Here is a 25,626-nt window from a genome sequence, read left to right as displayed (position 1 = left end):
TTGGATTTTTATGGGCACCAAAGGGTTCCAAACCTTGGAAAGGATGTATCTGGGTCCAAATCCGTCGATCCGGTTGAGCCTGAGAAACTTCCAACATAGAAAGACCTCACCCATTTTAAAGTGGAAAATAGACTAAGGTTAAGGAGATTAAAGCTGGGTCTCAGATTGTCCCCCCACAAACATCTCTCTAAGAGGGATTAAAGCTCGGTCTCAGATTGTCCCACCACAAACATCTCTCTAAGAGGGGGTGGCCTGGGGAGGAAAAGTGGGTTTCTTACATTTGGGGCCCACCAGATGAAAGGCCAAAATCGTGCTAACCTCAGATGGGTGTTTTAGAATTGTCTAATCCAGGCGCATCTTAAAGTATCATTTCACGTTTGAAGTTTTGGTCGGTGAAGCCCCTTTGTGAAACAAACCAATTAAACCAAAAGCTTAAGCTATTGTCAGAGTTGGCGTTATTTAATCATTTCTACTTTGACACCCTTTGACTAGCTTTTCGAAGTAGGTGCATGGCGAATTCTCTTCAAGCGTCCAACATGCTATCAAACGTTGGACATGTGTATATACGCGTGTCTTTGGGAATTGAAAGACAAAACCCAAACCCAATGGAGAGTTGAAGAACTTGAGGAAATTAAGTTGATTTTTATGAGAAATTAAAGGTAGAGAGCAAGAGAAAGAAGGAGACGTTTGGAGAAGAAAGAAGAGAATGGAGTTTGGGAATTGAAAATCAGTTTAAAGGTTGCATAGAAAGAAGGAAACCAGCAAAAAGCATAGAAAAAGAAGTTAAATTATCTTGAAAAGAAGTAAGTTATTCCTCTTTATCTATAGAATCCTTCTTTTCATGATTTGGCTCTTTTTGTTTTTTCTTCCCCTACTTGTTCTTGTTTCTTTTATTTTTGGATACATCTCTGCTACATATTCCCGGTGCATTTATGTTAGTAAGCTGTTTTGTTAGCATTTTTTTGTATTTTCTTTTCTGGGTGTTGCAGAATTGAACTGCTTGTTTGCCTTAGTTCAAAAAAGGAAAAAGGGAAAAAAAAACAGATTGGAAATGGTTCATTGCTCAAATAGAATTGAGCCCCTATAAAGTTGTAGTTGCATGACATTTGTTTGAGGATTTTGCTTGGCATTTGGGTGCCACACTCGCAAGAGATTCCTTGTTTGGTTTGCCAATACAGCATTGGCATCCCAGGAGACTATTGGCATGTCTCCTGGTTAATCATTTCATGTCCACTGATGTGACACTCTTGTCCCCTCCCTATGTAATCCAAGCCAAAATCCACAAAAAATGTGGGATTTTGCTTGTATTTCTTGGGAATAATGCTTTTCATCTCTCCTCTCTCTCTCTTTCCTCTCTCTCTCTCTCTCTCTCTCTATTGGTAATGAAACCCATACCTCTGTGAGGTTGACAACCAAACCGTACTACTTACCACTATTCTACAAGGTAAGTTCCAGTTAAATCTAATGCCTGTCTCCTCCCTGTTGACTATTTACAACTCTAATCTATGAGAAAACATCTTCAACCAATGGTTGTTTGCTGCCCATAGGTTGAAAATACGAAGGTGCTTATGTGTATTAGTCACCGATGGGGGTAAAACGAAGGGCCTAATCATAGGGCTGACACGTCTACAAGGGCAACAGGGTAATTCCACCACGTATGGAAAACTCTAGAGAAAATGGCATCCCAATTACAGGCGGCCATGCGCTCAGGAGCATTAGGGTGGTTCCATCCCTGGAAAGCCTAGTGTAGAATCCCAACACAGAGGCCCTCTATCTATAAATAGCCCTTTAAGGTTAAAAGGTGAGGGGCCGAATCACAAGATTTACTATTCTTATACTTATCTGTTGTTGCTGGTCACTTAATTAAGCATCGGAGGGCCTTCCCGGAGAATAAACTCCGGATAGGTCTTTTGACAGTTTGTTCTTGCCGGCATGTGGCTCCCCACCTCTTCCGAAGCCAACTCAACAAATTATAGATTTTGGCCGCAACAGTCACGAAGAATAAATATTTGAGCAAAGCATTTGACTTTTAAAAAAATTACTAGTAAATCCGTAAATAAACTTATGTTTAGTACATTAAATACTATATATATATATATATATATATATATATATATATATATATATATATATATATATTTTTTTTTTTAAAAGCACTTTGAAAGGGATGAAAGGGCGCCCCCATTGGTTGTAAATCACCCAAGTGCATTATACATGTCTACACCATCTTTAGCTTGACAACAACAGTTCTATAAACCTTCCTATTACATTATATATATAAACAAAGCAGGGGACATCCATTACCATGAAAATTCCAGCCCCAAACCCAAACTTTAGAAAAAGATCTGGAAATTGAGGGTTTCCTTCTCTTGCTTGTGGTGAAGGTGACTAGGGCAAGTGGAAAGAGCAGAACACCCTAGAAAAATATCTTGAAATAGAGGGCGGCGTTGGAGACTGAGGTAGAGGCATGGGGAGGGGCACGTGGAAGATAGAGACAGGGTGAGATGCGTTAAACAGAGAGCCCTTGAGGGGACGTCTAATAGAGGTAAGGTCATTACACTTACGATTTTACCGTTGTATAATTTCTCATAGATATAGATGTAGCATAGCAGTAAAAGGGTTGATGGTAAAAGAGTAATGCCTATGTGTAATTCTGACCAAAAAAAAGGAAAATTTCCGAATTTCCTTCTTTCTATATAGTAGTAGATATATTTTGATGGGTGTATTACATTTTATATATGAACATTATATATGAACACTACTGATAGACACTCATATCTCATCTGAATGAAGTAGTGAGTTCGGCTTCCACTGAATTAGGCTAACTTGATTACTCGGAGAAAAGACGTGATTAACGCCTGAACGTAATGGCATATAATTTTAGTAAGGTGACTTATAAAGATGCATTCTGTGATATTTTTGACTCATAAAAAAGGGGTGATAGTTCGGGACATGGTCCGTGATCATCCTTGATAAACTTTGAATTATTTGTACTAAGAGGAAGTTCAAGTCCATAAACACTTTCTTTTTGTGAAAATCCACTTAAATGCCCAAATTCTAATTTTAAGTTGCGCTATTTTGAATTTTAAAGAAGTGGGCAATTGTTAGAAGTGTTTAAATTTTGTGAAAGGATTTTCCAAAAGGGAAATGATAAATTCACCCCTTTTTATTACATCGGACATCCACCTGTAGTTTACATGGCAATCAGGCCCATTGAACCCTTCTCCCAAAAATTGTTGGGTATATAGTATAACCCTATATATGTTCTAATATATGCCCAATAAGATAATGGATCGGTGTAGTGGGCCTACATGGGCTAGAGTTCATTAACCAGTAAATAGCCCTAGTGTATCTCTATATATAGGGGCTGGAGGCAACAAACTAAGTATTCCAAACTAGATACCTAGGGTGTAATGCTTCAAGCAACATTGCTTGACTCTAACAAAAAGTACATCAGCCCCTCTGCAATCGTAGATACGCCAGAGGTGGTTGTCCCAAGTAAAGAAAAGGGGCGGATATATCACTTCCCTGTCCAAAATTATCCTTTCAATTATGTTGTTTTGCAAAGGCCTTAAGGCTGTTTTCAGAGTACACTTCCTAAAGAAACTAAATATGCCCCTCACATGTTGGTAGTGTAACCACATCTTGTGGCCACATTGAGTCTGATTGAGTCTGACTTGGTTGAATCCCATGAATAGAGGTGCCAATCTTCAAGAAGTTGGCATTTCAAAAAGTATCGTAGGATGATCCAAACTGTTCATTTTGTTGGGCCACAACTTAAGTATGTTGTACCTCGTAAATCATTTCCATCGGATGATCCTAACCCTCCAATCTATAGAGGTTTCTATAATGTGCAGTCCCTCTACAGATCAGAGGGCTAAGACCATCCTATAAATTTCTCTAATGCCCTTTCCCTCCGCATGCATATCAGTCCTCCCACCCAGTCACCCACAAACTTCTTACTTCTATCCTTTTGAAGCAATGCTATTCCCCCCAATCCCTCAAACAAACCCACTCTCAAACAAACCGATCAAATGCTCAAAACAAGGTTCCCCAAAACCAAAACCCCTACATCTACCTCTACTCTCCATTCTCTCACCAAACAAATCCCCTCAAACCCCGCAACCTTCCCAAAATCCCATCCAAATCCCCATAACGACCCAAAAGACAATCCTCTTACCCACAAACTTCTCACCCTTTTGAAACAATGCAATTCCGTCCAAAATGTAAAATTTGAGTCCAATAATCAATTTTGGACTCACAATCAGTTCTCAAAATCCAAAATGTAAATTTGAGTCCAATAATTAATTTTGGACTCACAATCAGTTATCAAAATCCAAAATGAACAAGGCCTGAGCCAATGGCGGATCAACAAAGTGATTGATCTAATTCAATTATTCAAAACTGTATTTTTGGATGTTTTAAAATTATTTTACAAAATTTATACGGCCAATAATCCAATCTGGCTGATGCGGCTTTCAATCATGCCTTCTACTTTTTTGCATGAGTATAATTTCTAAATAAAGGGAAATCAAAATACCACAAATATAATAAAGTGGGTAAAATAAACCCTACTCACAAACTTATCTTTCAATTCCTAGAAAGATGAAATAAAAGAACTATTTCTTCTATTTATCAATTATAGGAAAGGAACAGTGATATAAGAAGAGAAAAAGAAACAAACGAGAAAACGAGTGTGAGAGATTCTCCTAACTCACATTTCTACATCTCAGTGCATGGTTTCTCAACTCTCTCCTTTTCAGGCGAAGATTATCTTCTTCATCAAAGCATCAAGATGTGTGTTTCTGAGTGCCTCTTCAATTCTTTCTTCTTTCCTTTTCTTTTTCGTGAATGATATGCATGCCCCCTATTTATAATAGGGGCAGTTTTCTTCAGTCCCATATTTACTTGATGATATTTTCTCTTAGGATATTTTCCCTTAGGTATATTCTCTCTTCCCTTCTTAAGAAAAACTCTTTTCCAACAAAATAGAAGAGAGATCTGCTAGCTTATCTTTCATTTGATGCTTATCTTGTTGCTTAGCAAGCCCCTAGACAAGCTCAAGGAGTGCCTCTCACTCATTTATTTACTCTTTGGCTTTCTAGTGCAATATAAATTTTATTGAGTAAGGCATATAGATAGAAAAGTATAAAACAATTGCAAGGGAAATGCAATAGCAAGCTTTAGCCCTTAGCAAAAATCAAGAAATTTATTTATTTAAGAAAATCAATGATTACTATTTATAGCTATGCATAAGTCTTTAATTGTACCTCGAAATTGATTATGTAGTTACTTTTATATTTATTGTTTACTTCCACTTGCATGTGGGTCTCCGTATATGGGTACATAACTGAGCTAAATTTGGGTTCTCGGATCAGCTCAATATGGGTACATGAATGCTGGTTGGTACCCAATGAGTTTCTGTTACTATGATTGTTTTGGATTTTAAGAACCGATTGTGGATCCAAAATTGGTTATTGGACTCATATTTGCGTTTAATTTTGAGTCCAATAATCACTTTTGGCCTCACAATCAGTTATCAAACTCCAAAACAAACAAAGCCTATTATTTGACGCGGATTGGATTTGGGGAGAGCTTCGTGAACCCATCTCGTGTTTCGGTTGTGTTTAAAATTTTGAACTTGGGGCTCGATATACCCTACGTGATTAAACTCGGCATAACTTTCACCCTTACCATCTAACTTAACAACAGTTAGAGACTCATTGAATATTTGTTTTAAAAAAACTAAACATTTTGGGATTAGCTAATCTGCAAGCATTTTACAATTGGACATTCATAAGCACATATTGATGTAGCCTGACTTTGCATGTGTGGGCGTTTTAAGGTTTGAACGACCTAGCTACTAGTGCAAATTGGAGAAGATGAACATTTTCCTCTTCTCTCTATTTATTTAGAAAAACGATAAAAGTCCCTTTTACAATGCATCTTTCCCCCTTCTATAGGAGGCAAATAATTACAAGAGAAATTCAAACATGATAACTTGGAAACAAGCTAAACGAATCATCCATCATGGGAGTGAATTGTATGAATTGAGCATTATTGCTTGATCTTCTCATCAATTTGGGATAGTCTTGGGCGACATCTTTGGAAATAATTGGTGCTAATTATAGAAATCCCTGGACGATTTAGTTGGTACTGAAATTGGTGCAAATTGAGTAGCGGATCTAGCACCATCTCCGGAATTAATGGATCGTACGACTAGCTTGCATGAATGCATGATAATGGTAAAACGATCCAACGGATGACATGCTCGGAGATGGTCACATAATCAATGACCATTGTTACAGGAGGCCGACATGCAATTTACGGTGGCCACGAGTTGTTGGGAATGAGTCCTCTGCTTGTGGACCCTCTTGGGCACCCTTGGCTTTGAGCCTCTCTGACCTTTGCATGACTTTGAGATTGGTCCGCCTCTTCTAGAATTCGAGCTCTATGATCTGGGTTGCATCATCCTTCTTGGGTTGGAGAAAATCCGTCATTGGATTTGAATCTTCCGAAGAGTGCATGTTCTTGGCAGTTTGCTTCAGCATCATTTCCCCTTGGTTCATAAAAACTTGTCCTTGAGTTTTGAAGTATCGGAGAATGATCATCAATTGAAACTCTCGAGGGTCGAACCTTGCTACATAATCAAACTGACGAAAATATTATCTGTCTCGATCCTCAGCAGGTTTGTATTCATGAATATCCATCAATGTAGGCTTCAATATTGGATCTAATAATAATAAAAATAGATTAAGATAAAGAGCGATGATATTTTCACCCCCCTGCATTACGCATGTGCTCCCCTTATAACGTGATTTCACATCAAATCACGTTATAAGGAGAGCGCATGCGTAATGCAGGGGGAGTGGAAATATCATCTCCCAAGATAAATTGACGAAGAAATCGATAGAACATTTTTCCATTCGCCCATCTCTTCAATCTCCCTTGATTCATCCAATATGTTGCTAGATCCAGTTTCTTTTGATTCATCGTTCATAATTTTATAGCGCACGTCAATCATTGCTTCAAGTGATTCATTGATCACTATGTCATCATCGAAAGTCAACAATTCATTATCTAAACTTTCAACAACTATTAAATACTCAACACTTGAATATTTGTCGCATATTGGTGGTGACTCTCAGTCTACGATTTCTTGATTTAAGTAATAATAGAATGGTTTCAAGTCTGGTGCCACCTTTCAAATCTTGAAACCTAATTCCCAACCCCTAGAATCACCTTCAGTATAATATATGGTCGGTGAGGCGGATAACTCGATTGTTGGCTCACAAAATCAATGTCTCACCCACTGTCCCCCACTATAGAAGAAGTCCAAACCAATCTCAACTACTCCGTGAGTTCCTCCACCTGCCTTCTCAGTGCTTCAATCTCTCATTGGGATTCTTCCAACCTCCTATACTACTGCTCAGGTCATTTGCCTCATTTTTGGTGCCGTCGACGAATGTCTTGATCATGGAATGCAAGCTCTGATATCAATTGATATAGTCTAACCTAGCGTATTTGGTCATTTTACAAGGTTTGAACGATGATCACACCTACTAAAGCAAATTGGAGAAGAAGATACATAAAAGAAAAACCTTGGACGTTTTTCCCTTCTATGTATTTTTTTTAGAAAATTAATAAAAAAGTCTTTCTTGCAATGCATCTTTTCCCCTCTTAAAACTACAACTAAGGAGGGAAATAATTAAAAAAAGAAATTCAAATATGACAATTAACTTGGAAACAAGCTAAATGAATCCTCAATCATGGCAGTGAATGACATAAATTGAGCATGAATAATTGGCACAAGTTGAATTGTGGAATTGTTGCCAATTAGAGAGAAATCCATGGACAACTTATTTGGTAATGAAATTGGTGCAAATTGAATAATGGATTTAGAGACAGCTATGGAATGGATCATATGACTAGCTTGCATAACTAGCTGTGAGTTGGGAATGATGCATATACTTGTGGATCCGCTTAGACGCCCTTAGTCTTGAGCTCTCTAATCTTCGTACGACTTTGAGATGGGCTCATCTCATCTCAAATTTGTGCTCTATAATCTGGGCTGTAGTCATGGGATTTGAATCTTTCGAAGAGCACATGTAGTTTTTGTCCGTGAGAAAATATTAATGACCGTTGCAGATTATTGTATCCATTAAAATATTTGTTTTCCATGTTTCTTCTGTGCTAGTATTCTCTTGGTCTTGTTCTTTGTTCTTCCATGGTCGAAGGCCCAAAGCACATAACATGTTCCACATGCAGGTGGAAAAGAATGTAATCTACATAAAATGTAGGGGTGCAACTCGGGTCGGGCGGGTTGGGTTTTTTCCCGGAAAACCCACGATTCTCAAACCCGGCCCTACCCATGATAATTCTCGGGTCGGGTTTTTTCACGTTGACACATTGTAGGAAAAAAAACAAATCTTCACACAAAAAATCTCTAAATTTATGTGATTAAGTGTATAAATTTAAGAAGGAAATTATATTTCCACATCACAAAAAAGATCACCTCAATGAAAACAATTATATCAATATATTGAAAAATAATTTGCTTTGTTATTCAAGAGATAAATAAAAATGTCATAGTACACCTACATAAGTCGGGTCGGGTTTCGGATTTCTGGTTTTTTTTTATTTAAACCCGACCATACCCAAGATTAAGCTGGGTTTTTAAACTAAAACCCAACCCTACTCAAGACCCATGATTTCTAAACCCGACCCATGCTATTTTAGGGTCGGGTAAAACCCAACCCAAGTTGCACCCCTGATAAAACGTATCATCTATGAATAGATGACACGTGGCTTGACAGTTGTATGACGTCAACCTTTTTGGGCGCCATGCAAGCCTCACGTGCCTACAACTTGGTGCGTGACACCATAGAAAGCAATCCCCACTTGGGCCCACTTTTATTTTTCTTGACAAAAAGTCAAAAACACGCTCCTCATCATTAATTGAAGTCATTGAAGTTAGGTCTCCACAAAAAGTAGAACTATGTGGGTCCCACCATGATTTCTATGGCTGCCCCAATTGCAAGCACTAGGGGCAATGGGACCCAAAATTTAGGTTGAAATGCCTTTATTTTTTTATATTTCTTTATTTATTTAAGTATATTTTTTAGTTTTTACTAGGTTAGCTAGGATTGAAGTATTGAAATTCCAAGGTTGGCACACACACACCACCATCCAATTGGGTTATGGGAGTGTACAAATTTTATATAGAGTATCAGTTTTCTCAATATCTTAGTTCAATTAGTTGAACACGTGTTAGCAAGGATTTGTTTGGATTGCTTTTGATTTTTTATTAGATGGGTCCTTTTTCTTTGGTTGGGAGGGCCTTTTTAGTAGACAATGACATTTCTCAACTCCTAACTTTGTAATAGTAGGAGGTTGAATGGATTTCTAGCTTTAGTGAATTGTAGACTTGACTGCTTATGGAAAGAAGGGTGCACTACCTTGAGTGTAAGAGTAGTTTCTTCTGGTGATGAGATTAACTGAGCATTTGAATCTTCCAAAGCTTGGGAGATTATTTATGTAATTGCGTCTTAGCAAATTTAATCAGTTATTTACTTAGTTGCATCATAGCAATTTTATTCAGTCTTCTATCATTGTTGTATAGAAGTAATAATAAAATTAGTAATGAGAGTTTTGCTTAGTTGGGTTTTCTCAAATGTTGGACGATGTTATATTAGGACATGGAAAAATAGAATTTGGGTCCTCTTATCTCATCCCACATAGCTGGTGGAGTGTAGACTAGACTCCTAATTGAAAGAAGGGTGCACCACCTTGAGTGTAAGAGTACTAGAGTAGTTTAGTGATGAGATTAACTCAGCATTTGAATCTTGCAAAGCTTGGAATATTATTTATGAAATTTCATTTTAGCAATTCTAATCAGTTATACTTATTTATGCAGTTGCATCTTAGCAATTTTAATTAATCTTCTATCATTGTCGTATAGAATAATACAACTGACAATGAGAGTATTGCTTCGCTGAGTTTTCTCAACTATTGGAAGATTTAGATTAGAGCATGGAAAAAATAGAATTTGGGTCCTTTATTCTCATCCAACCAGCCATAGGAAAGCACTAAAATTGGTCCGAAAAAGTGGAATAGAGTTAGGTCGAAAAAAGTGGAATCGAATTTCCTAGTGGGGATTTAGAAATTTTGAGGATAATGAAACAAGTCCTTAGTCTTATTTGCCATGATGCAGGCATGTAAATTATATGAAAAATAGCTATAATGGGAGAACAACTAAGAAAGCATTGGGGCATGCATGGCTATAAGTTTGTTGTAAACCTTGATGGGAAATCTTGGAGCATCTGAGGTGGTTCGGTGGAAACGTCAGATACCATTTCCCAGTATTTTTGGATAGGGCAATGATATTTTCACTCCCCCTGTAGTACACATTCGCTCCCCTTTTAACGTGATTTGACGTCAAAAAGCGTTAAAGGATGCGAATGCGTACTAGTGGGGGGGTGAAAATATCATCGCCCTTTTGGAAACGATATTAACTTTGTAAATTTGATCAGTCACAGGCGAAATGTTGCAATATCGTTCGATGATGGAAAATCCTACCTAAAACTAAGATTCGCGGCATCGGATTATCATGATGATTTTGAAGTTAATGGTTTCATCGCAAGCCTGTGAGTAGATGGTGAATTTCTTTTCCTTGTTCATAGAGAGCCTAAGGTTTCCAATGCTAACAGTAATATAAGCTTGCAGAAGCCAAAGAGAGAGGATTTCAAAAATAGGTGGGACTCACAATGACTCAAGTGTTTTATTATTAGTTCATTATGTTGTAGAAGAATAGCAACACATATATAAGTGGTTATAATCATGGATTGCACTATCATACATGTGGCAGAAAAGAGAGTATTTGGAGTTCAAAATCTATGATAGATTTTCCTATTTGTTTCGTTTGATTTTTTTTGTCACATCTTAGCTTTTATACTAAATGGGTTTTCACATAGTTTTTTTTTTTTTTAACATTGTACAAATCCCGAATGGGTTGTACTACATGTTATTTTATTGCGCAGGCATGTTGGGATAGATATCATGTTAGAATACATGGTGGAGTTTGAAAATGAAGATTTGTTTATAATGCTTTTATGAAAAGGATATGTTGCATGCCACTTTGCTTACTAACTTATGTGGTTGGATGATAAATCACTTTCTTTTGTGGAAAGCACTACTTGCATATTGGGGATTTACATAGAGAATTTGACCTTTCAACGTTTAAAGGGGATGGAGAATATGAGATATGGAATTTGTTTTTTGCAACTTTTCCAACATGTAAGAATAGAAACATTCTTCACAAAAAAAAGGCCATGTAAGAGGGGATATAGAGATGCTAATCTTAGTCTTAGCCCATAAGTATGCCAAACACCCAACTTTGAAGATATCTACGTTCCCTATATAATATGATATGTCGGTCATCACTTTTAGGTCATGGCATCCTTTTATAGCTATAGATAACTATAAAATTGTAAATCAAAGAGATGAGTGTCACTATTAAAATAAGAAAACTCTGCATATATATATATATATATATATATATATATATAGAGGAAACTGTAGCTCACCAAACTTATGGTGAGCTAGCTTGCCCAATCACATGGGGGCCCACTTTGTTAGGATGATCCAAACCATTCATTTGAAAGTCCCTTACATAGATGGGGGGTGTACCAAAAATCAGCTCCATAGGATCATCCTAACCCCTCCATTTGTGGAGGACAAAAATGGACAGACACAAATCTGCCCCATTTTTGTCCTCCACAAATGGAGGGGTTAGGATGATCCTATGGAGCTGATTTTTGGTACACCCCCTATCTATGATAAGGCCTTGCAAATGAATGGTTTGGATCACTCCCCAAAATGTGGGACCCATGTAATTGGGCAAGCTAGCTCACCATAAGTTTGGTGAGCTCAACAGTTTCCTTTATATATATATATATATATATATATATATATATATATATATATATATATATATATATATATATATATATATATATATATATATATATCATTCTTGGAAAATTTTATGAGGTTGGAATAGAGGTTAAAATTTGTAAACCTTTATTTATTTATTTATCTATTTATTGTCTGTGTGTAGCCAAAAGTCCTTGGATTGAGAAAAGAGTTCATACACACTAGTGTAGGTAACTTATCTACACCCTAGGCTCATTGTTTGGGTGATCCAAAGCATTCATTTGACGGGACCTCACATAGATAGGGTGTGCCCAAAAAATCAGCTCCATAGGATCATCCCAACCCTACGAACTATGGAGGCAAAAAATGGGCAGATTTGTGAAGGTTTATACATGTCCATTTTTACCTCCACAAATTGTAGAGCTGGGATGATCCTATGGAGCTGATTTTTTGGGCACATCCTATCTATGTGAGGGTCCATCAAATGAATGCTTTGGATCACCCAAACAATGCGTCCCCCATTGTATTTTAAGCCTAGGGTGTGGATTAGTTATCTACACTAGTGTGTAGGAACTCTTTTCTCATATGTATAAATATACATGTGTGTGTGTGTGTGTGTGAGAGAGAGAGAGAGAGAGAGTGAGAGAGCTACAAGGAATTTACATTTATAAGATATTCAATAGCTATAATTAAATTTACAGTACGTAAGCTATTTTATCTAAAGGGAGGTTCAGCTTTATAAGGTTTTAAATAATAGCATCGGGGCACCTAAGTGTTCCCATTATTATACAATATATATAGATAAGGGTATATAAGTTTATATATGATTTTCCTAAATAAGTAAAGCAAAGGGAGGTTTATTATATTTCAATTGAGACACTCGTCTTGTTATGAGCAGATGATGAGATCTTCATCTCTTTATTGCAGTAGCAAAAAAGGTGCAACAATGTGAACATGTGAACGCCATTATAATTTTTAGAGAAAGTTCATATTTTATTGTGAGAGAACAGTAAACAAAAAGATCTTAAGATTTAGATTAATACGAAGCAATAAAAGATCTTAAGATTTAGATTAATACGAAGCAATAAAAATAGCAGAGGAACAGCTTTTTTAAAAACTTGGAATATAAACCACTAAAATTATGTATTTTTTGAATGGTAAACATTCTATTAAAAGGAGAAAAAAGATACAAGGAACCATGTCCGAGATCGGGATACAAGATGAGAACAAAAGAGGAAGTAGGGCACAAAAGAGGCCAAAGCCCTTAGGAAGGGAGGAAATCAAACATCTCCAAACCCAGGGGTGATGCTTGAAATTTTGCACAAGGGGGGCAAAAATTATAGTTATTTTTTTTTCTCCAAACAAATGAAAGCAATGTTATAGTTTTCAAAAAAACCCTCATATATATTCCATCACCAACATACATTGAGGTAAACAAAAATGACATCTTACAATTTTAGAATGCAAAACCTAATAACATAACCCATAAGAAAATTTTATAGGCTTCCTTGACGTGGTCTCATTTTTTGAAAACGACACATGATTGTCTCACCATCGATGTTATCAAAAATATTCTTCTCAACATTTGGATTCAAGCAATCAGTCATAAATTGATCCGACATTCTATTGCGTAATCGATTCTTCAAGATCTTCATGGCAGAAAAGGCCCTCTCAACGGTTGCAGTTGCGACTGGTAAGATTAGTACCAATGTGATGAGCTTGTAAACAAGTGGATACAAGGCATGCTTTTCCTTCTCAACCATTTTTCCAGCAAGATCTCCAATTCCTTTCAAATTCACAAAGTGAGTATTCGACCTCATATCAAGAATATATGTTTCAAGTTGGTTGTCTAATTCTTTTGTAGAATACTGAACTTCTGGAAATTCTTTTAGATAAAACTTAGAGAGTCGAATCAACTTCTCTTTATCAAATGCAGAAAATGAATCACTTGGATTCAAACATGCCACACAAAAAAGCAACTCTGTATCTGCTTCATTGAAACGACTATTGAGCTCTTGAAGTTGCAAGTCTATAACTTGAAAAAACAACTCAACTTGAAAATGGTGCAAGACCGTTCTTTTCTCTACATGCCATCGCACTCTTCCGGGAACAACATAAGTATCAACCATATTAGGAACTTCTATGTCATGTTTGGCACAAAATGAAGAAATGTCATCTAACAAAGAATTCCATCCATTGTCTTGCATCAATTGTAGCCGTTGTTTTGATATTCTCACTAATATCATGGCATTCACAATATCTTGATCGTTCCTTTGCAATGCTTACGACAATTCATTTGTAATTCCCAATAAACTTATCATCAAATAAAGGAAAAATGCGAATTCAAAAGTTTGCAATGATTTCAAGAGATTATGTGCTTCATGTCTTTGATCTGAACTTAACTTTATATCCTTGACAATAAGATCAAGTACATCAAGAATAGAGGAAAACATATATTCTAAACTAACCAGTGTTCTATAGTGTGAGCTCCAATGTGTATCCCCCGCACGTTTGAGTGTGGTCTCTTGATTAAGTCCTTGTCCATTTGAAAGCTCACCATTTTCAAGTGCTTCCTTAATTTTGGCAAGTTGAATCTCCTGAAGAATATCATGGCGCTTACAAGAACCCCCCACCACATTTACTACATTTATAACTAAAAAAAAGAGATCGGAGATGTTCATATTTTTCTTTGCAACACCAACTAATGCCAACTGTAATTGATGAGCAAAACAATGAACATAGTAAGCATATTCATTCTCCTTCAAGATTAGTGCTTTCAAACCATTAAACTCCCCTTGCATATTACTTGCCCTATCATATCCTTGACCACGAAGTCTCGATATGCTCAATTTATGCTTGGCCAATAATGCTTCAATTTCTTCCTTAAGGGATGTAGCAGTGGTGTTGGGAACGTGAGTAATACCTAACAAACGCTCAACCACATGCCCAAGCTTATCTACATAATGTATAACTACGGCCATTTGCTCTTTTAAAATATTTTTCCATACTTAAAAAAAACAAACAAGAAAGACAAAGAACTTTTATCACTATATCACAAAAATATTTAATTATCAATACTCCATAACTGAAACAATTTCCTATTTCTACTCCAAGACCCGGACAAACGTATAACAGATTGACAGATAAGATTAAAATTAAACTGAGATGCCAAGATCATTTTAATCCCTTCAACCCTATCCATTCACAAAAACAAACGAAGAGAAAAACAAATGCAATTCCTTAAGCAAAATGGCTTAAACAAAAAAAAAAAAAACCCACATGAAAATTACACACAAGTCTCACAAATTTGCACTTTTGGGTTATAAAGACCCCAATTCTAGGCTGAAATCAGATGTCAAGATCATTTTAATCCTTCCACCCCTCTCCATTCCCAAAAAGAAGAAAGAAAAAAACAAATACAATTCCTAAAGCTTAATGGCTTAACAAAAAACAACCCACATGAAAATTACACACAAGTCTCACAAAATTGCACTTTGGATGCAAAATTGCAAATGTGCAATTCTCACAAATTGCACCCAATTGGATTAAACAGACCCCATTCCTAGGCCGAAATTAGACAAGATTATTTGTCAAAAATCAGGAAATAAACATAAGACCAGAAAAGCACAAAACAGTAAAACTAGCCCTAGCATCTTATTTTCCATTTTTGCTGAAATTCCATAAAGAAAATCCCTTTCAAATCCAGGAAAAAAAAACAACTTCCCTTACAGATCTCAAAATCAACTCTTCAGATATTCTAATAGATAACAACATAAACACCCATAAATTTTAGTCTACAGAGAACAGAGCAAAAAAAAGAAGACAAAATGCCAATGAAACTTTAAGAGAGAGAGAGAGAGAGAGAGAGAGAGAGAGCAAATAAACCCCACCAAAAAATGAAACCCAAGCTACAAAAAGAGAGAGAGAGCAGTGAAAGAAAAATCACATCCGAACTGGTCATGGGCTTCTTCATTGCTTCGTCTAGGGTTTCAAATTTCAAAGATGTTAAAGCAATAAAGCTAGGGTTTGAAAGATAAGAAAAGGCATTGAAAGATAAAACATTTGCTTTTTTTTTTGGGGTTTAACCGCTGCTGACAAGTGGGACCCCGCAAAAAATGCAGCCCAAATTCACTAAACTGTGTTTTTCGGTTTATTTACGATTATGCCACTATCCCGATTTTTTTTTTCCAAAAAAATAAGGGGGGCAATTGTCCCTCTTTATTTTCTCTTAATTTTCAAGTGCCGTCGCCCCTTCCAAACCCTCCCTACTAACACATGACCGAGCTAATCTGTCTTTCTCACTATGCTGAAATCACACATGGAATCCTGTTGCCAACACTACTCCACGGGACCTCATTGTAATACGTGGCTCCCCACGGTGGCATAGTGAGTCTCACATTTGATTGATCTGAACCGTTCATTTGATAGCCGCCAAAGTAAATTTTTTCGTGACCTAAAAATCACATTGATAACATAGTCATAACATAGAATAATGTGTATTTGTAGTTGAATGTGAACGCCACTTATATGTAGTTTTTTTTTTTTGGCGGTCAATGTGAACAAAAAAGTCACACATTATTGAATTATCGGTCTAATTTTTGAGCCATGTGGGGTGCCACATCCTATTTAAGTATATATAAATTCCTCTATCACCCGCATCCTATTTAATATTACATTCAAATCTTATTTTAAAGTTATGAGAATAATACTTTGTGTTAGGCCTAAAATCGGTAACAGGTTATGGTAGGGCTGGACGGTCCGAGCTAACAAGTCACGACTGAAGGGCTGGTTGAGTCCTGCGCTGCACAAGGGTGATTCTGAGCCACCTGTCCAAGACAGGTGGTGGGCTCTGTATGGACCAGGTCTCATACCTAAGGAGGGCAGGTGGAAGTCCCTGATTGGTCCAGGTGCCACACCTAGTGGGGACAGGTGTTGGCCTTCCAACGGTCCTTGTGAGGGCCATGTGCCAGTAGCCAATTGGATGCTGAGTTCGGACCCATCAGTGCTGAGTTCGGATTCCCTCAGTGCTGAATCCGGACCCCATCACTTTGTTTAGGCACGGCCTCATAGTAATACAATATGGTATTCCTCCTACTGAATAGTGTCTTACCTTTGATTGATCTTGACTGTCCATTGGATATCTATTCCTTGCTTTGGATCTCTTATGGCTCAAAGATCACTCCAATCTCACAATCCTAAGATCTAACATCCTATATGCACCTTTTTATTACTATGAGGGTTCATTGAGCAAAAAAAATACATATTATTGGATTTTTTTTGTAGGTAAGCTGGGTTTTATCGGTTTATTAGATAAAGAGAAAGATGTTATATTCAAGGGCACAAGACACCATCCCTAACTCAGAACACGTGAGAGAGGGAAATATTTGGGCCACCTATCAAGTGGATTGTCCAGATCAACCGAAGGTGGGACCCACTATCTCATAATAGCTTATTGTTAATGGCATTCAAAGAGGTCTTAATCTCTCATTTTCAAACGTAAGATTAAAATTGACATCCAAAGAGTCCCTTCCAAAAGAAAAGAAGGTAATTTTCCCCAAATTTAGCAAAGGAGAACCAAGATAGATATAAACTGACCGGGGACGGCAATGAATGTGTGATAGAAAGAAGAAATGTGTTGTAGACCCCACAGAATCACTCAATTTTTTTGGCCCTTAACTTTTCTCTATTGCCCTTTTGAATTTATTTTTGTTTTCTTCAATCCATGTGAAAGGAAAGAGATTCAGGTGTTAACGGCAATGCACACACATTAGAAATGCCAAAACTTAGGGAAGAACTCTTCGTTCTATGTCTTATCAACGAACTCTTCTTTAATTTCTTCCCAATAACCTTCTTTGCTAGGGACCATCACGAAGGGATTTTGCAGACGGGCTGTTGCATGGAGAGAGGAGCCACATATTATTCATTTATTCATCCTATGTGGCTCCTCTCTCATGCAACAGCTCGTCTGCGAGATGCCTTCTGCAATGGTCCCTAGCAAATCCCTTTAGAAGTAGATATCCGCACACACCCCTTGTTTTGATATTTGCATCACCCTCTACATTTTTAATAATTTTTCTGAAAATCACATATTTAAGTGCATGTCGGTTGTTTGAGGACACATGTCAAACCGTTTGGATCACGAAGGATCTGTGGCAATATCATTAATAGGGCGATAATGAGCTGTACATGTTAATTAATAGAGTTTACAAACAAAGGGAAGGGTTGGAAGGTTTCACTATTTTTTGGTTGCATGGGTTAGGTTCAAAATAGAATCACATGTGCGGCATTTTTGCCTTTTTTTTGTTGTTGTTGATTGATGGTTTGAATTTGGTGGGCCCTCTCTTCAATCACATGCCATCAATTTAATTTCTATTTTTTGATAGAGTTACATGTGGATGGGCCCATCATGGTGGGCCAATACATGGCATATTTTTGTAATTTATTTCTCGTCTACTTAAAACTGTTTCCTTTATGTTTTGCTCTAGGAATGTTAATTTTGCTTATTTTGCTAAATCTTTTATTATTGATTATTTATTATTATTATTTTTTTCTTCAAATAGTGTGCGCGCGGCCGTGCGTGTGCGCCTGCCTGACTTGATCAAGTAATCATCATTAGATTGTGTTCGGACTTGGGTCCAATGTTTAATGATAATCCCTTCATTTGCTTGGGACGGGAAAAATTCGAGTTTAATATGGTATTGGTTAAAAAAATCGTAGTAAAAGAATGGAAACACAAAAAAAATGCGTTTAAAAATTTGCAATTTACAAAATATGGTGGGGGTAAAACCAGAAAGTTGAAACTTGGAACGTTTTCCTCAAAAAATGAAATTTTTTACTTAAAAAGTTTTAAATGGAGATCATTAAAAAAAAGGTTTAAGCGGAATACTAAACAACAAACCAATAAAACACATATTTTTCGTTGAAAACTACGTTTTGCTAACTATGTTTCGAACTCAATAATTGGGTATAATTGGAGTTGGGCCTTGTTTTGGAGTTTGAACCTACTTGGTTTTTGGTTTTTGGTTTTGTTTTACAGACAGTAGAGAGGAGGAGGAGACATATGGTATATTGAAGTATAGAACTTTAATTAGAGTAGGATATTTTTTCTTGGTAATTTCTTCACTTATGTGTTGATTTCTTCTTCGACATAGTGATTTAGGGTTCTTTTTCTCTTGGCGGTCCTTGACTTACCTAGGCCAAGCCCAAGATTTCACTGAGATGAGCATCCATGACTTGGTTAGATATATTGGAAGATCTCTCCACTGATCGATGGACAGTGTTGATTGGGAGTGTCTTCAACGGCTGGATTGCACAGATTGCATAGCATTGCCATCTGATAATCTTGTCCATCAGTATAGAAAAGTAGAAAAGTAGAAAAGTAGTGGGTGTAGATAGGGCTGGTAATTTCACCCGAAAAAGCGGGGATCCGCCCCGCCCCGCCCCGTTTGGGGAGGGGATTCCCCGATTTGAAAGGGGAAGGGGAAGGGGAAGGGGATTATAAAAATTCCCCGGTGCGGGGAGGGGAAGGGGAAGGGGATGGAGTTGTCCCCGCCCCGCCCCGCCACGCCCCGCTAATCAATGCCATTTTTTTGTAAATTTTTAAGTGTTTTTTTTAAGGAAAACTACTAGAAACTCTGTGGATCGGCTACAAGATTCCCCCAAACATAAACTTAGCTTGTCTTTTCCTTTTAATTAGCTTCTGAGAGCATTTTGGGAACTATAATAACCTTTTCACAGATGTTGAAATAATAAAGACAAGCTGAGAGCCTGAGACGCTGAGTGTATGTAATTATCAAAAAATCGTAGTGCCAACAAAATTTTAGGGTTGGATTGCAGGTTTTAATTTTCAACAAGAAAAATTTAGCTACTAGAAATTTGTTTCATGTCAGCACTAGACTGAATTGCAGTTAAAGAAATAAGTCATTTGTTGATTTTGTTCTCTTCTCCATTCTCATTTCTCATGCTCATCTGGGGGTTAACATGCTATACAGAATGAACTAATGAACATTATTTTGCGTGTGTGAGCGCCCACTTATGAACTTTTAAAGTTCATTGTGACTACTGAAATAGTTACTTTTTGCACATTGGCTGTCTGTTAATGAAGGTAATCCTGGTGCTCATTTCCTATTTATCATTCCATAATTTATGCAGAAAATTGCTGAAAGATGAGGTCCTGTTGTTATTTATGTTTGTTGTCTCATCCATGCATTTCTGATTTTGTCCATCTGTTTGTTGATCACATGAATAGAATCATAGCATTCATCACAATATTGTCTGTAATGGACGTAGAAGAAAGAAGCTCTGTTTGCTGGTTTGATTGGGTTCCAAAGAGGGGGCGGGGCGGGGATTTTGTCCCCGAAGGATGCGGGGAGGGGAAGGGGAAGGGGATTAGATATTCCCCGCGGGGAGGGGAGGGGGATTCCCCACCATCCCCGCAGAGGGGAAAGGGAAGGGGAGGGGGAAAATTCCCCGCAGAGGGGAAGGGGAAGGGGACCCCAACATCCGGCCCCGACCCGCCCCGTTGCCACCCCTAGGTGTAGATATCAACCCCAAGAAAGAAAAGATATGCTTTCTTCTGCATAACAGTGGGTCAGCTGCAACAGTTTTTGTTTGTCCCCTCTTTAGAAAGCCAATGAAAAGACATTTAATTTGGTTATTAGTAATCTTTAACTAAAAATATAATAACAAAATAATTAAAACATCCATATTCAAATAATCTATTTAGAAAATGAACTACAAGTTTTTCATTAATTTATTAAAATCAATCAATAGTAAAATCAAATGATATTGTTAACAATACAAAGCCCCCCCACAGGGCGGCTTTATATGCCATAGTAACGTGGCCATCCATCTCTCTCTCTCTCTCTGCTCTTATTATTTGGACGGTTCATACCTGAGTTTGGAGTTGGACAATGAGATGTGCTCACGTCAATTTGAAATGGTCTGGTCTTACTCATCCATCGAGGAATCTATAGGCCCACACTTCCCATTTGTTTACTAGCAAAACCCTTTTTTAGTGGCTTTATGACAGAAAGATTTGACGTTAGTAAGACCACTAGTCTGTTTGGCTGCACGCAGTTGCCTTGTAGAGTAGTATTGAATTGAACTGAAGTAATACTTTAATATACGTGTATAATAGTAGTGAAGTAATCTCCTCGTAGAGTAGTAGTATGTAGTGTCATTACAAAAGTAAAGGAGGAAGTAGGGGTGTCATCTTCATAGCTTAAGCTTTTGGAGTAAATGGTAGTTTCACATCCATACCTACCAAAACACCTAGTAAACTCCAAAAAAATTGTGCAACCGACGTCCATGGCTAAAAGAAATAAGGGGAGGGGATTTATATATGTCTACCTAATGCCACAATCTTTCTAATTTAATTCAAAAATACATGGTTAAAAGAAGAGGGAGAGGTGGAGGATTTGTGTCTACCTAATACCACAGACTGTCTAATTTAAATTAAAAAAATACAGGGAATGACAGTAGAAAATGCACTTATCTAAGAGTTCCCATTAGATGAATTGATGTGACCAACCAAAAAATATCCTTGATTAAAAATTAAGCAATGAACTAAAACTCAAGTTCGCAGATCAGACGGTCATAATCATCTGATGAAAGTGAATTTCAGGTTATGGCATCTCTCCGTTGGGTCCCGAAGGTAGATCAGACAAATATCACGTCAGTGGGTCTAGGCGTGGGCCCTCCAGATGAACGGTGAGATTTTATCAGCATGATGTGGGTAGGTCCAATCCAAGTGCGTCTCACAAGTGCATCTTATGGAATCATTCCTTAGAAAAACAGAAATATCATTTAAATTATAAAAGCAAAAAAAGATTATAGGACCATGAAGCAAAGGCCATTTCTTACCTGTTCTCCTTTTAATTTGTTTCATGAAAGCATTTTGTTAACATGTTATTCTGTCGAAATATCAAAAGGCCCACTTCTAATTTTTGCACTATCAGTATTCCTCTATTAAAGCTACCTTTTCCCCACATTAATAGAAAATTAGTGGTTGAGATACAGATAAGAGATATGATAAGGCACAAAGAGGACGGTGAAAAGGAACAAAGTGAAAGATGAAAAAGAAAAAGGAAGATAAATGGGCACACATGACACATCATAAATAAATAAATAACAGTAAGATCAGAAAAATCCCATTATAAATTTCACTCTCAGAACAAATCCCATTCAACAGATACTGATCTGCTTTGCATGACTGTATTCCATTCTGTACAACGTTACAATTTTTATTCCAAATAAAGGTGAGTAAATTATTCCAAAGAATAATTCAAAATTCTCTGTAGCATTCTCTTTCCCTTAAGTATTTGTTCTTTCAACCAAATCTCAACTTACCTTCTTGAAGCCTCTCCACTTTGTTCCACAGTTTTTCGCCGCCTTTGTGCAGTGCTTATCAGCCTCAATATTTTCATGTAAGTTTTTTTTTTTTATATAGAGATTCTCATAGATTTTCAAATATTCAGAACAGAATTTTTTGTTTTAGACCTTTCTGTGAACTTTCCCTCAATCCAAACTTTGGGTTTGTGGGAAAATTAGATGGGAATTTTCTCATTGTGAAGCTATCCAACATAAATTCATCTGATAATTGGGTTTTTTTTTTTTTTTTTGGAGTTTATTTTGAAGTCTCTGGTTTCACTGCTCAAGTCTTTACTTTTTCTACCTAGTCTCCGTCATGAATTGAAATCTCACCATGGTTATCATCTGGGTTTCTGGGTTATCAATTTATTTATTTTTCTGTGGGTGGTTTTCAGTGATAGGTTCTCTCTATAAAGCTCTTTGATTCAGAGATGCATAAGTGGGTTTCATTGATGCAGACAAAATTGTTTGATATTAAATTCAACTGATTATTATAGAAGTTATTTGATGCTGAATTTATTTTTCCTCTTTGGTTGGCTTGTAATAAATTCACAGCTAGTGCTATTCTTTATGTTCTGTTTCTATTTGAGGGGAGGGAGTTATGCATCAAGGAGAAAGGATGGGGTGGGGATGGTAGTAGTGGTTTGCATTTAGTACTTTTCTTTTCCTTCTGAATTTCGCATATTGAATTTACACTCTTTCTTTTTGGTGTTTCATATTTAAATAAGTTCTCATTCCACTCTTCAACATGATATGCAAGATGCATATGTAAGTGCCTGTGTGTGTAAATTTCGTTCTAGGGGACTCCCAGGACCTTTTTTATTTTTGCAGCAAGCAAGCATTTTGGCAATTTTTACAAGCAACTTGTCAAACCATATTTAATTTTTTCTAAATCAGCAGAAATTGGCATTTTACAGAGTTATGCAAGATGCCATTAAATTAATTTCTTCTTCTTCTTTTTAATTTTATTTCCTTTCCTTTTGAATTTCTTCTCTCTCCCTCTCTCTTTTTGGTGTTTTATAGTTAAATATGTTTTCATTCCACTCTTTTGAATCTAAGATGCCGTTTCCTTACAATGCACTTATGCAATTGATGTAAAATTAATTTCTTCTTCTTGTTATTATTGTATTCTAAGTCTCAAAGGTGTTGGTAGATTCCATTTAATTTTACAAATCTTGTCTTTTTCTCTCTCTTTTGTTTCTTTTCACCTACTTCTACCTAGTGCATCATCTATATACTGCATTTCCTTTTTTAATTTCCATTTGGTTTTTCATTTTTTTCTATGATTGTGGGGTATTGAGATCAAATCTGTTTTATGTTCAAGAGTAATCTCTGCCATATATTGTTTCCCATCTCTCCTTTCAGAATCAGGCTTTTTAATTCTTGATTTAATATGCTTTATATAAGTCCCCTTTGCAATAGCATAAACTAACTCTCTACATTTTGTTTTTAATTTCCCATTTATTTGCTTGGCTGTTGAATCAGATGCGTCTAAGCTTCTGTTATTTTCTATTCTTTTAGTACACATAGTTGACACATGCCATCTTTGTTCAATATTTTTTTCTGTTTTTCTGGGTCTTGTCTGTACTACTTTCTGGTTTACATTCATTGAATAGTTTCTTTTCCTTGATCAACTAACTCGATCTTATATTTTCCTCTTTTTTGTCATATTTTCCCTCTTTGCCTTCCTTACTTGGCCCTATATTTATTTTAGTACTTACTACTACTTTTTGGATATCATCAGTGACTAGTCTCTTTTTCTTTAAGCATTTTTTATGGTCCTCAATACACACTAAATCGCAAAAGATTGGAAAGTGTACCCAACACACTTTATTTCTCTTTTCTCATTTCTTCCTTCTGCATTCTTTATGGTCCTCAATACACCAAATCACAAAAGATTGGAAAGTGTACCCAACATACTTTATTTCTCTTTTCTCATTTCTTCCTTCGGGGTCCCAATACCTTTTCTTTATTTCTTCTTTTGCTAGAGCTCTTAAATTATCTGCATTTCCAAGAGGTTTTTTTTCTTCGGTGGTACTCTTCCAAACGAAAAGTTATGTGAAAATTCCAAGAACACTACTTTTGTTTTTGGTGTTTGAAGCTCTGGTACCATGTTTCAAGTAGAAATGGAATGAAATTTTAAAAGTGCAATTTGTCAGGGTTTGAAGTTCTAATAGCTTTGTTATCTTAACTTACTGAAAAGGAACTTTCTTTTTGTTGTGTTTTTGTATCTGGGTATTGAATCAAATGACTGACTGACTTCTCTTTATTAATTCTTTTTTTTTTGTTAATTACAGGTGGAGATGGGTAGTGTTAAAACCAATGTGATCAGATTCCAGAAGAGCTATTTTGATGTTTTGGGGCTTTGCTGTTCATCTGAGGTTCCTCTGATTGAAAAGATTTTGAAGCCATTGGAAGGAATTGAGAAAGTTTCAGTGATTGTGCCTTCAAGAACAGTCATAGTTGTCCATGACAACCTCCTCATTTCTCAGCTTCAGATAGGTGAAAATTCAATTCCAAGACCACTATTTCTGTTCACTGGAAAATTACCAAATCATCCACAACTTTCTATAAATTGACCCCTAAAGAACAGACCAACTGACCATAATGGCCTTTGAGTAGAAGTTCAACATTTTGGTTCAGAGTGTTGCTGCCAAATTAATCAAGTAAATTGGTTTCCAATTAGCACAAGGGTATTATGGTTGCTTTGATAAAAGTTGGCCTGTTCACAAACAAGAACATTGCCAAAATATTTTTTTTTGTGAATTCTAATAGCCTGTAAGATCTAATTAGGAAAATGTAAAATAAAAAAAGAGTGCAGTTATCAAAACATGGGAGTTCAGATATCATTTCCTTGTTTCTATTCAGTTTATTAGGTTACAGGAATGTTTAGTCGTTTAGCATTTTTTTTCTTTCACTAAAATGAGGAATTTTTCAATAGGGCTTGACTGCATTGTAATAAAAAAAAGTGGGCCTCACCTTTGTTTGATCCAGACCACCACTCATTTGATAGGCCTTACATTGGATATCCAATGGCCCATAAGTCGTGACAATTCTAATATCTAATAATATGTATTTTGGTTGAAAATGCGGATCAAAATACACATTACTAGATGTTAGAATTGTCGGATTTTGCATGATTTTTGGGCCATTGGAGATCCAAAATAGATTATATCAGATGAACTGTTCGGATTTCGGATGGTTCAAAGGTAGGGCCGCTTTGTAATACACGGTATGATGCGCCTTACAGAAAAAATCTTCCACTAAAAATGATTGGAATTAAAGCATCACAAATTGAAGTGTTACCATGATTTATGTTGG

The 25,626-nt window shown here is 36.6% G+C and overlaps 2 protein-coding genes across 6 annotated transcripts in view; one reads left to right on the top strand and one right to left on the bottom strand.

Annotated features, from left to right (window-relative positions):
- The first annotated feature begins 643 nt into the window (after window positions 1-643).
- LOC143879816 (putative inactive cadmium/zinc-transporting ATPase HMA3) overlaps window positions 644-25,626 on the top strand; it is a 33,242-nt gene continuing 8,259 nt past the window's right edge. The window contains exons 1-3 of one of the 5 annotated variants that reach the window (XM_077382419.1): window positions 22,018-22,193; window positions 22,316-22,361; window positions 24,603-24,807. In XM_077382419.1, coding sequence (XP_077238534.1) covers window positions 24,609-24,807 — 199 coding nt within the window. In that variant the 5' untranslated portion in view covers window positions 22,018-22,193; window positions 22,316-22,361; window positions 24,603-24,608. Of the gene's footprint in view, window positions 804-22,017; window positions 22,194-22,216; window positions 22,362-24,602; window positions 24,808-25,626 lie in introns of those variants that run through there. The other 4 variants (XM_077382417.1, XM_077382420.1, XM_077382421.1 and 1 more) reach the window with 4 other exon arrangements.
- LOC143878748 (uncharacterized) lies at window positions 6,878-15,118 on the bottom strand. Its single transcript, XM_077380991.1, has 3 exons — window positions 14,294-15,118; window positions 13,487-14,215; window positions 6,878-7,080 (listed from the first exon to the last, which is right to left on the bottom strand). Exons 1-3 carry the CDS (start codon window positions 14,913-14,915, stop codon window positions 6,878-6,880), a joined length of 1,554 nt encoding a protein of 517 aa, XP_077237106.1. The 5' UTR covers window positions 14,916-15,118.

Source organism: Tasmannia lanceolata, unplaced genomic scaffold (assembly GCF_043159265.1).
Source record: "Tasmannia lanceolata isolate RefF3 unplaced genomic scaffold, GAP_Taslan_0.1 ptg000006l, whole genome shotgun sequence".
NCBI lineage: Eukaryota > Viridiplantae > Streptophyta > Magnoliopsida > Canellales > Winteraceae > Tasmannia > Tasmannia lanceolata.
Note: the sequence above shows the minus strand (reverse complement) of the source record. Positions and strands in the feature narration are given on the sequence as shown.